At 35.0% G+C, this 12873-nt stretch overlaps 1 protein-coding gene across 6 annotated transcripts in view; it reads left to right on the top strand.

Annotated features, from left to right (window-relative positions):
• LOC148302755 (ADP-ribosylarginine hydrolase CG2909-like) overlaps positions 1–12873 on the top strand; it is a 29093-nt gene that overhangs the window by 15407 nt on the left and 813 nt on the right. For 5 of the 6 annotated variants that reach the window (XM_088271049.1, XM_088271048.1, XM_088271045.1 and 2 more), the window contains 10 exons: positions 870–1040; positions 1970–2104; positions 2941–3060; positions 4529–4666; positions 6033–6235; positions 7293–7438; positions 9381–9609; positions 11348–11485; positions 11585–11635; positions 12465–12588. In XM_088271049.1, coding sequence (XP_088127175.1) covers positions 870–1040; positions 1970–2104; positions 2941–3060; positions 4529–4666; positions 6033–6235; positions 7293–7438; positions 9381–9609; positions 11348–11485; positions 11585–11635; positions 12465–12588 — 1455 coding nt within the window. Of the gene's footprint in view, positions 1–869; positions 1041–1969; positions 2105–2940; positions 3061–4528; positions 4667–6032; positions 6236–7292; positions 7439–9380; positions 9610–9868; positions 10033–11347; positions 11486–11584; positions 11636–12464; positions 12589–12873 lie in introns of those variants that run through there. The other variant, XM_088271050.1, reaches the window with a different exon arrangement.

Here is a 12873-nt window from a genome sequence, read left to right as displayed (position 1 = left end):
GTTGTAAAAGCACCGGTACGGTATGGAAATAGAGCCCGTCCGGTACCCCTTAGAGGGAGACAGCAATATGGCTCTATGTCTCTTTCCCCTGATTGCCGCTGATTGGTCGTGCATTCCCACTGTCGGGCGGCACGCGATCACGGCCGGGTATATAGAGGGCGCACCTTTTGATAATAAAGCAGTTCAGTTCAAACACCAAAACTCGTTTTCATTTCTCCGCTCCCGATCTTCGAGACCTCGCCGCGCCGCCAGCCTGAACCGCTTCGCCTCTTTGCACCGATTCACGGACCTGTTTCGGAAAGCCCTTTTCAGGGCTATTGAGGTTGACTTGTCGGTGCAGCGCCTTGTATCCAGCTTACAACTGGGTACAGCGGTGGCGTCTAGAACTCGTCGCATCCATCGAAAAGTGACGTGTCATCAAGCGGTGTTTACGCCACCGCCAAACCGCCGGGACTTGCCCCTTCTTGCTCCGCAGAGGAGACCACAAATAATACAGTCTTGTGCGGACGGAAGACGTCTCATACAACACACAAAATAAAAATATAACATAATAGCATTTTTTGTTTTTGTTCGTAACCTAGATATACTTATTCAACCGAAATTTACTTATTTATGTCATTTTTATGAATAAAGTTCCTGTCATTCAGTTTTGATGTAAAAAACTCCCTTCAAAGACAAACCGGCGAATCGCCGGCTTTGTGAGTCAGTGACAAATTGACCTTGGCCGGCGATTCGGCGGCTTTGTGTTGCAATGGGTTAAGTGTGATGCACTGTTGTCAATTTTAGCCACTAGCAGCTACTGCTTGTAATATAATACAAATTACTTCATATTTCTGTTTCTCTTTCTTACTATCTAACTTTCTTTTCAGGAAGGGTAGTTTGAAGTCATCTGGAGATCCTGCAGCTGCCTGCTCTTCTCAAGTTGCGGAACTTCACAACTCTCACATCAACAAGAGATTTGTTTGCGGCAAGAATCTACATGTTGTTGGGAAAAATGGCATCCTACACATCAGTGAACATGTCAAAAACATGCTTGATCAGTAATCTATCCAAATATTTCTTAACACACAGTCCAAAGAGGACTTAAACTTAATTTTTAATGGTATTGGGTTATGTATATTTTTTATACCTTTTTGTTAGGACTTATTGGTTTGGGGTTTCTACCGGAGTCAGACAAGGCTGCGTCCTTGCGCCATTTCTCATCATCATGCCCATGGATTTCATTTTTCAAAATAATAAATAAAAATGAGCTTATTCTAAGCTCTTAAAAAGAATTGAAGAAAGGATACCGCAACAAAAATTTACCAAAAATTCCCCTCTTAACTTTTTTTTTTAATTGATTTTTTTTTGTTGTTGTTGAAGATTTAACATTTTTTTTCGCCCTAGTAAACGTGAATTGATCATAAATAATATCATATGCAAGCTAACTTAACAAAGTGTATTCTATAATATCATTCTAAGTAGGAACTAAGTTTACAAAAATCGCCTGGTAATTCTAAAAATCATTGGTTTACTAACTACTGAAGAGTACCAATTTAAATAAAACTATAAACTATATGTATTAGCTCTCTAAATTTATATATGATTTTAAGTAGGTACTAAGCATAAATATAGATTTTAAAAGCTAAAGAAAGGTGAAATTGTTAATAAAAATTTCACAATTTTTTTTTAAATTAAAGTTGTTTATCTTATTATAATGTGGACCAGTTTTGAATTGTTTAGCTTCTATCTCAAGACCAATTTCTACTGAAAACTGTGCACTTACAAAAAAACTCAAATGTTAGGCAATAATATAAATAAGAATTTAGTTCTCACTCGAATGTCTGTACAAAGATTGAACATAATTAATAAAATAGGTTATTGTTTCCTGCCTTTTATTTTCTTTTTAAGAATTATGAGGCTGACCATGAAAAATTGCCAGTTAAAAATAAATAAAAAACCATAATATCAATGTTTTATTTTGCCTCAGGTCTGAAAGGAGCAAGATTTTGATAGACTCCGCTACAGTTAAAAAGCCGAAAAATATTGATGATCACTCTATTGTTCTTGAAGTCAAAGATGCTAGTACAGTTTTTCCCATCCGGTTTCCTATTCAAACTGTCAGGTAATGAATTAAAACTCGAAACAATGCCTTCTATATTTATTATAACCTTTTATTTAAAAACATGCATCCGCTATTATCAGTCAACCTTTTTGTCAATGACATCAAAATGTAAAACATCAATCTAATAAAAATTCAGAAGAATCTTCAATTGTGTTTTACTTTCTATTAATAACTAGATATACCTTGGTCCGCCTCCGTAGTGTAATGGTCAGCACGCTGGGCTACCGCACTGGAGGTTTCGGGTTCGATACCCAGGGGGGGTCAAATAAATATAAGTGATTTTTTCACTCGAATATTTATTAAATATTACCCTGGACTGGTACCTGAAGCGGAGGGCTGATCACCTTTCCTTCATGTGTTAACAATCAAGATAACACTGCGTTTATATGATACAGTGCCCTATGCACCATCGGGTGCGGATAACGGTATATACTTTTTTTTTTAAATACCTTCAACACTTCGGTATCTTTTCAGATATTTTACTCATTTTCAAATTAATATTACTTTTTACACGAGCAATGAACTAGAAAACGATCTTTACAAAAAATATAACCTGAAATGTCACCTTTTCAGGACATGTTCGTTTAAGACGCTCCGGTAAGTGTTGCCCGATGTATAGGCATCAACACCATCTAGTGGCGAAAAACTGCGGAAACTTTTTACATGACCTGATATTACTTTTAAAAATCGATGTGTAGTCTGATATATCACAACATGTTGACGAATATCATATGTTATTTACTAGATGTCAAAATACACCCACACACACACATATATATGAATAAATAAATAAAATAAAGGCTATTTTAAATATTAATTTTAAAATAATGTTTTAGGTGTGAATTTTTGTCTCAACATATCCCTGACAAAATGTTAAACCATAATATTACTTCAACTTATCCATTAGTCCATGAGGATGTTTTAAATTTGATGTGCTCCTTTCTCATATACAAAAGGTAATATTTTTATTTTAAATTTGTTAACCTTTTCACCGCATTAACTTTGCTCCTGAGAGACGCCTGTGCGGGCCGGTATTTCGCCGTTTTTTAAATGATTACTTTTACCATGTATTTAGTTAAGAAACGATTTATTTTCCTAAACAAAAACATTCAATGGGATTCATTGCGCCTTTTAGGTACTCTATAATACACTTGTGTCACATTATTCTTGAACTATATCGTAATATAAACAAATAAGATCGTAACTTAAATAAATCAAAGCACGCATCGTGTGTCACTCTTACCCACTGGCGATGCGTAGCGTCGAGAGTGAGACAGATATAGGGCATGATTATGGCGCGGACTAATTACCGACCTCAAGAAAAATCAGGGATCTGTTCTTTTATTTATCCTTGTGATGTTACAAATTATTAGTCAGATATTTCAACAGATGTCACAAGGCAAAGGATTGACATATTATTTTATCCAAAGATCCACACCATGAAAAAATCCCTCCAAGTTGAACTGAGGTTCGAGACTTGGAGCAAAGTAAAAACACATACGCTTATGTCAGCCGCGTATGGGGCATGTTTTGTGAAAACACATACGGTTATGTGAGCCGCGTGGATCCGGTTAATATATTTATTCATTTGTCCAACTGCATATATTAACCATTACAATGGTTAATGTATACAGTACGGAAGGTCATAATTATCTTTATGAGTGATTTTTCACTCTCGTATTTATTTACACAACAGTGTCCTGGTTCCAACCCTAATGTACAGAAGTGAAACATGGAGTTGGCAAAAGAAGGATAAACGACTATATATAATCTCTCGGCAGAATGTGTGGCAAAACAATGTATGATAGATGTTCGAATGGTGATATAAGGAAAGAATGCAAGGCTGAGATAAGCACTATGGATAAAATTAATATAGGCGTGTTGAGATGGTTTGGACATGTGGAATGAATGAGTGAAGAAAGAACAGTAAAACCAAAAAAAACTGTTTTACAAATAAATATGTTTTTTTACCTTTCACGGTAAATAAAAACGCGCATATTCAAATGCAACGTTGTGTCAAGATTTCAAAGCAATCGGTGAATAACTTTTTAGATTATTTAGATTTTTAAATGAACAAACATTTACATTTACTTTGTCTCCAGTATATTTCGTATTATGTGTGCAAATATAATTGGAAAACTTGGCACAATCAGGTATGTCAAATACTTGAAAGCGGCCGGGTCAGGAGTCGTAATAATCGTCGGGTATGTATGAGGATATGCATGAATGTGGATATGTATGAGCATGAATGTGGAAGAGGCGAAGAATGTTTGCAAAGACAGAGTGGTGTGGCTTTCGATTCTCTCTGCCTACCCCTGCGGCGAAGTAGCATAATGGTTAGTTAGTTAGTTATATAATTTTATCGTTTTCTAGCATTTAATTTGAACTTTAATATATTATCTTATAGTCTGAAAATCATTTCAGGAATCATGGTACCAAGAAAGAGAAAATCTTGTATGAAAACATGAATCTATCTCGTTTTGTGGATAGATTACTCCAGAAAAGAGCTGTCATGTATTGCGGAAGTGGGTTCACTTATATTTTGCTTTCTGGCAAAAGAGGGTGAGCCATTTGTACTATTTTTAAGAAATATTTTTTCAATCCTTTGAACCCTAAGGGCGTTTGTCCACTACACGGGATTTCACCGTCCGGCAGTCTGGTTTTGAAAAATGAAAACGACGACAGTTTAGCGTGATCGAATTTACGCGCAACGTGTTCACGCACCGATCCGAAGAAATATGCACAAGCCAATCCAGGCCAATCATCGTTTTAAAACGCTAACTGTCGTGCCGGACGGTAAAATTCCGTGCAATTACGTGTAGTGGACAATTGCCCTTAGGCGTTCATTATATTAGCACTATATCCCTAAGCTTCTGAGCAATTTTTTACAAAAAATAATATTTGTCTAAAAATACAATTCATATCAAAAATCAATTCTTCTTCTTCCTGGCTACATCCCAGCTTATTGTCTTTGTAGACTGCTGGAGTCACCTCTCCTCGTCCTATCAAAAGTCAATTGTCAACAAGAAAACTTTTTTTTGATTTTTAAATTTAAATTTTACTTGGTAAATACTACCATCTACATTATTTTTACTTTTTCTATTACATTTATATTATTTATTTATACTATTTATATAGTACTATCTATAATAATGGTATTTACCAAGTAGAACATAAATTAAAAATGGATAGATTTAACCTCAAAGTGATTGCCGAATCAATTAATGAAACCACAGTCAAACAAATCACATGGCAAATGTGGTTGGTAATAGAAGCAGAGGAACACAGAGGAAAACTCGGCATGATTAATTGAGTAATTGAAATACTTGAAAGTGGTCAGGTTGAGAGTCGGAATAATCGGCGTGTATGTAAAATAAGATGTCGCTCATTCCTTTCAAGAACGTCATAAATCGAAAATCGTCAATTTTCAGTTGTGCATGTTATCGGAATGTCCAGAAAATGTACTATATTCCAGCAAAAGTGGCATATTTTTGACTCAATACTTACCTGCTACAGGGCAGAAAGTGTTGTTTTTGCATTTTGAAGAAAAGGTATTGTTTAATTATTTTTTTAAATAAACTAAATATTTTTCAAATGGAGAAAAAACCTTCAAGTTTTACCTAAAAAGATCTGTTGTACAGTAAAAAGTTCAATAAGTGGCTTGATATTTATTTTTAAAACATTGTGTTATATTTTTAAACTTTAAAAACGTTCTCCTGAAAAATCAGTTTTTTTATTTATGACGTTCTTGAAAGGAGTGAGCGATGTATGAATGTGGAAGAGGCGAAGGTTGTGTGCAAAGACAGACTGGTGTGGTGTTCTATTATCTCTACCTACCCTGCAGTTGAATGGCGTGATGGTTAGTTAGTTTTAGTTAGATTGATTTGTAATAATGTTTTCGCTGCATTAAAATTTATTAAAATTTCAGCATACATAGTTGGGAAAAGGTTGGAAAAGATGATGAGGAACCACCTCTCCTGTTGGGAGATTGCTTGAGTTATGATGAAATGAGAATATCCTCTTTATTGTATGTATCCGGTCATACAGTCTTTATAAATGATGGCTCCAGATATAACGAAGGTGTTGTAGAACCAAATTTTGACAAAATTGAGCAGTTTGGAGTTATAATGGGTGAGTAACAATGTTTAAAACGACTTCCTAGTATTTGATTACATGATTTAAAAAAAAAAAAAAAAAAAAATTGTGCTTTTATTATTTACAAAAATACTTCAATTTCATACTATTTCTGTGAGCCTAAGCGGCTCATTATTTGAAATAGGTATCAAATTGTGGTAGAGTGGGTTTGAACCCAGTAACTCTGACTCAAGGGTCTGAGACATTAACCATGGGACCACAACCCGAGAAATATGATTTCTTATTCTTCTTCAACCATGTTGAAACATATTTTTTTTATTGTACTAAATTAAGGATTGAATATAAATTTTTGCCCAAACTTAAAACACAGTAAGTGATATTTTTTTTGGAACGTTTTTTTTTTGCATTTTTGGACTAAGTAGAATCTACTTAGTCCAAAAATGCAAAAAAAAACATACTATAAAAAAAGTGTCCCTTACTGTGTTTTGAGTTTGGACAGCCGATAGGCATTTATTTTTTTTACAAATTTTTTTTTTTTTTTGATATCTGTAGTGAGTGACTATTCGAATCTACTCGATATTTCATTTTGGTATTTTGAATTGTTTTTACTACTACTACTACTACCACCATCACGCCGTTTCCCCGCAGGGGTAGGCAGAGAGGATGGAACGCCACACTCTTCTGTCCTGACATACACTTTTCGCCTCCTTCACATCCATACATCTAGTCATACATGCCCTCCGATTACGCAGACTTTTGACTTCATATACATAAATTTAATGTTTCTTTTTAATAATAATAATAAAACCCTTATCCGCACCCCAATGGTGCATAGGGCACTGTCATATAAACGCAGTGTTATCTTGATCGTTTACACATGAAGGAAAGGTGATCAGCCCTCCGCTTCAGGTATCCAGTCCAGGTTAATAATATTGAATAAATATTACAGTGAAAAAATCACTTATATTTATTTTACACCCCTTGGGAATCGAACCCGGGACCTCCAGAACGGTAGCCGAGCGTGCTGACCATTACACTACGGAGGCGGACAATGTTTCTTTTTACTGATATTTATTATTGATATTTCTTAAAGGTCTGATTGGCACCAAAAAAGATTTGATGGAATGCCAAGGTGTGCTAATATACAAGAGAGAAAATTCTCTCAAAAATAATTATGGAGTGGAACAGGACCAAGACTTCAACTGGTATTGGAAACAAATGTGGTCACAGTTTTACAATGTAAACATTTAAAATTATCGTTGTGGTTGTGGTTATTGTAAAAATATGTGGTAAGGTTGTGGTTATTTTATGTATTAATTTTAAATCAAACACAGATTTTTTGAGTCTACTAAGTTGTATTTTAGTAACAAAAAACACATAAAAAATTATATTGTGACAATTGTTTCGCCTTGTTAGGGCATTATCAAACGAATGTGAAGATCAAATGGACTACGGTCCTTATGTAGCTATACAATTCTATGTGACAGTTTTAACATGTGCAGTAATAATTTATGGGAGACAACAGTCGCTAATGGGGGATGTAGGTATGTAACCTTATATTTGTTTTTGTAAATTCTTCCCTTCCCAGAAAACAAATATAAGGTTTCATACCTACATCCCCTATTAGCGACTGTTGTCTCCCATAAATTATTACTGCACATGTTAAAACTGTCACATAGAATTGTATAGCTACATAAGGACCGTAGTCCATTTGATCTTCACATTCGTTTGATAATGCCCTTACAAGGCGAAACAATTGTCACAATATAATTTTTTATGTGTTTTTTGTTAATAAAATACAACTTAGTAGACTCAAAAAATCTGTGTTTGATTTAAAATTAATACATAAATTAAAATGGAGTTCTACAAATTAAACGCCAAGTCAATAAATAGTTGTGATTATTGTTAAAATATGTGGGAATTTTGTGATTATTTTTAAAATATATGGTAAGGCTGTTGACGTGGTTGTGGTTTTGGTAAAATATTGCTTGTTCTTTGACTTTGGTTTATTCCTATATAAGTATAACTTAGTAGCTCAAGTGAGTGACTGCTTTCTAGGAGAGACTAAACTATAGGGTCCGCCATCTAAAGTTTTTTTTTTCAACTAGTGCTTATTTCGTGAATGGTAACACTTAGCTCATGTCTGATTTGACAGATAATTAGTTTTATCCTTCCGCTGAGCGAATATGGTTGTGTATACGCTTGAACAACGCTGGGAAATATTGCGACATTACTTTGAAAATCATGGTAATGTTGCAGAATGTGTGCGAAAATTGCGTACGGTTTTTGGAAGAAGAGAAGCACCGTCAGCTCCGTATGTTCGTTATCTTGTGAAAAAAGTGAAAGAAACTGGCATCCTCATCGATAAACCAAAGCGTGAAAAGCCAAAAACAGTGCGTACACCCGAGAATATCGATGTTGTGGCAGAAAGTGTGCGTGAAGCGCCATCAACATCAATTCACCGTCGTTCTCAACAATTGAACATTTCGGAGACATCATTGAGACGAATTTTGCATAAAGACCTTGGTATGACGCCATACAAAGTCCAATTGGTTCAGGAGTTGAAGCCAACTGACCATCCAATGCGTTTTCGCTTCGCTGAGTGGGCCTGCGATCGACTTACAGAAGATGCCGATTTTGCCAAAAAAATCATCTTTTCGGATGAAGCTCATTTTGATCTTGGCGGGTATGTAAACAAGCAAAATTGTCGTATTTGGGGCACAGAAAACCCGCACGCATACATTGAAAAGCCGGTACACCCAAAACGAGTCACTGTTTGGTGCGGATTTTGGTCCAGAGGCATAATTGGGCCATTTTTCTTTGAAAATGAGCAAGGAGTGGCCGTTACAGTCAATGGCGATCGTTATCGGGCCATGTTGAACGGATTTTTGTTCACAAAAATTGAAGAGGAGGATATTGGCAACATTTGGTTTCAACAGGACGGCGCTACGTGCCACACAGCCGAAGCTACACTCGATGTTTTGCGCCCTGTTTTTGAAAAAAAAAAGTTATTTGGCGGACCCTTTATAATGCCGCTTGCCCGACTATGGGGGTATACACACAATTGCGGCTATGTTGTTGTCACCACTGTGTTCCTTACAATTATGCATATATTCAATGCTCTGTTGGAGCCGAGAATCAGTCTGATTCACTTCTCATCCATTACCTTTGCCATTTGTAGGAACCTAGACTAACCTTCGAAGAAGCCATGGAACTTTATAAAAATCAGACACCTTCAGATGAGGCAAAAGATGATTACACAAACCGTTTTGTGTATGACAATGGTGTCCTGTTTGATAATACTGTTTACTCCAAACATATTTCTATTGCTTTTACTTGTGCGATGCTAGAGGCTAGTCACAGAGCCAAGGAGCAAGGGAAAATAGCATATCTACACATTGTCGGAATAGGTAAATTCATATAATTTATATTTGAAGCACTAACTTTGTGATTTTCCATTTTAACTTTGTTTTAAAATCTCTAAAAATGTTTTATTATAATTTAATTATAATGTCTACCGGTTTCCAAGCTAACCGCTTCTTTATCAAGATTGATCAATACTAATGATTAATCAGTCTTGATAAAGAAGCGGTTAGCTTCTAAACCACTAGACATTATAATTTAGTTATAATAAAATATTTATATATAATAACCATATCCGCTCCCTAGGTGGAGCATATGGAGTCCACAAACTGTCTCCAGGCTTTTCTGTCGGCTGCCAGCTCCCTTGCATCTTCCCAAGTCAGATCCGCGTCCCGAAGTTCTGACGAGAACTGCCGACGAATTGTCAGCAGTAGTCGTCCTGGGCGGCGCGAACCTGATGCCTTGTAAAAGAGGCAAGCTTGATTAAGACTCTCAGGAGGCATGCGGAGTACATGGCCAAGCCAACTGAATCGCCTTTTCTTGACGACAGTTGTGATCAAGATTTGCTGCGTCCTACGCCTTATGTCTTAAAATATTTATAGTGATTTTAAAGTTACATTTCAAAGTTACATTTTAACTATATTATAGGTAAATTCATTTTATATAAATACAGTGAAACCTCTATCTATCGTTTTTGGAATAATCATTTTCCGGATATATCGTTTATTTCTTCTACCCCAAATTCATTTCATACTAAATTAGATCACATCGATCTTTTCTCTATCACCATTTTACCACGTTCATCGTTTAAATTATGCTGCATAATATATGTATTTGTCTGCGTTTTTTTACATTCTTTTCAACTGTCTCAATTTTGTTGGATTCGATGACAATATTCCAATGTGTGGAGTAGAAACTATCGAAAGCTTGTGTGATGCAAGGTTTAAGGATACAGCAGAAGAAGTAAATTTAGAAGAAGAAGAGCCGCTGCCTCTTCCTTCATTTTCAGAAGCATGAACACTCTTTGGAAGATTGAAAATTTTCTACTACGCACATTCGATAACTGATTCCGAAAAAATATCATTTGTAAAGCCGAAAATACACCGTTGACTTACAAAAATAAAATGTCGATCACATATTATTTACACTGCATTAAACTTTAATATATACATATTTTTTTTGTTCTGTACAGCTTCGTATTTTTTTTAAATAAATGAATTTATTTACATCGCAAACTTGTATTCTTCTTAGAATTTTAACCTACAAATGTTATGAAGTTTGGGAGAATGGTATCCTTACTCCATCGTATCTCCTTGTGTATTGACTTCTTAATCCTGCATTCATTGCTTTCCCGTATTCATAGTTTATTTCAATAGGTTGCTTTAAAAATTATAGATAGAGGTTTCACTGTAATATGAAACATAGTCAACCTAGGAATGCAATTGCATTTATTTTTATTAGAAAATTTTAAGAAGGATGAAAATAGAATGAATGCATTCAAAATGTGCGACAAACGTATTTTGACTGCATTCTGTCTACTTTCTTTCTTCTTTTAACAACTCCATGGTTCACTTCCATACATATACTATAGCAAATAAAAGCCTAACAGCGAAAGCTTAACTGGCAGCGCACAATGGGGTTCTGGTTCCAACCCTCATGTATGGAAGTGAAGCATGGAGTTGGTAAAGATGTGCTGAGATAGTTTGCACATGTGAACACATTTTGAACATTATTCATAACACCCCAATTGTTATATCACCCTAAAAAAATGTTTGCTTATTTCAGGTTTAGGAGTTTGGAAGGAATTCTATCATCAAAGTTCAGTTTTCATAAAAACATTCTTAGAACAAATACAAACTATGAAATCTCGACTTGCCAATTTATCGGACATACATTTTTCGCATTTCAAAGAAATTCCTTCAGGTAATTATTTCTTGTTATTATAAAATTATAAGAAAAACAAAATACATATTTTGATAAAATTCTTGGTTTTTTTAATTATTAAGTTATTTTTCTTGACAGAAATTCTTCCACAAAGCGGAACATTTATTCCATGCAGTTTGCATCCTTCAGGTAGCTACAAAATTGTTTTAAATTTAGTTTTATTTAACCTACGATATAAAATCCCCTTAAAATAATGTTTCTCTCAATAACTCAATGATCTTTCTTCTTCTGTGCATGTCATATCAGGTCCTCCTGACGACGACTTTCTTTTGAGAGTAATTGTCCTTGTATTGGGCAGCTCTAAATAGCACCTTGACAGTCCTGATCCCCGTTCAATCTCATATATTCCGGAGCCAGGAGATCTGTCTTCTGCCCACACCTCGTCAACCCTTTATTTTGCTTTTTACGATTAGGTGCAACAGCCCGTACTTCTCTCCTCTTAGCACGTGCACGAGATAAAACACCTTCCAGACTTTGATATCAGTCAGCAACTGTCTTTCTTCTCTTGCTCTTTGGAGTACATTTGCATTGCTGACCATATCGGTCCATGGAATGAGTAGCATTCTAAGATATAGTACATAATAATCATTCAAGCAATTTGATCCATATTTTTTTTAAATCTTAAAAATATACTTAAGATTACTCTGTCATTTTTTGTTTTAAAATATTCTAAATAAGATCTTCAATTCGTTGATTTGATAAATATTGGCGTTATCTACGATCAAAGCCACGCGATTGATGCGTGATCTAATAGTCGGTGTCACCATGTGTTATCTGTGACATTTTATTTATTTCACTCTAACAACTGCAAGCCACAACTATGTGTAAGCAAGACAGAGATTATGAACTTCATTCTTCCAACCAACATATTTTTCACCAATCTATTTATACAGACCAAAAAAGTTATCAAATTATCTTTTGAATTTATCAAAATGAGATGTTATTGTATGTATTTTAGGTGGCATAACAGTTCATTTAAGCAACAGGGAACCCTCTTCTAAATTATGCGGTGAAAACGAAGGGAAACTTTTGGTAGAAACATACGCTTGGGATGGAAATGCTCAACCTGGGAATGAATTTTGGTTTGTATACTATCAGCTTCCAACTCCTAGTTCAAGGGTCAAAACTGAGTAAAAATGAAAATCTGGTAAAAATGTAAGGTTCTAGAAACACAGTCCCATTTTTGTCTTTTTTTTTAAATAAAGACGACATATTTGTGTTTTAATATTTTGACGTTTTGAAAAATAAATCTTACTTACATCATTTCAATTTGGAAATTGATTGTTTAGGTCTTACGCAGTATTTATTTTAGGTGTCAAATTAACATTTAATGCTTAAGACCTACACAGTCGATATCCAAATAGAAA

This window comes from Brachycentrus maculatus, unplaced genomic scaffold (assembly GCF_059751285.1).
Source record: "Brachycentrus maculatus isolate JH-2025_06_01 unplaced genomic scaffold, ASM5975128v1 h1tg000419l, whole genome shotgun sequence".
Lineage (NCBI taxonomy): Eukaryota > Metazoa > Arthropoda > Insecta > Trichoptera > Brachycentridae > Brachycentrus > Brachycentrus maculatus.
This window is presented reverse-complemented; position numbering and strand designations above follow the sequence as displayed.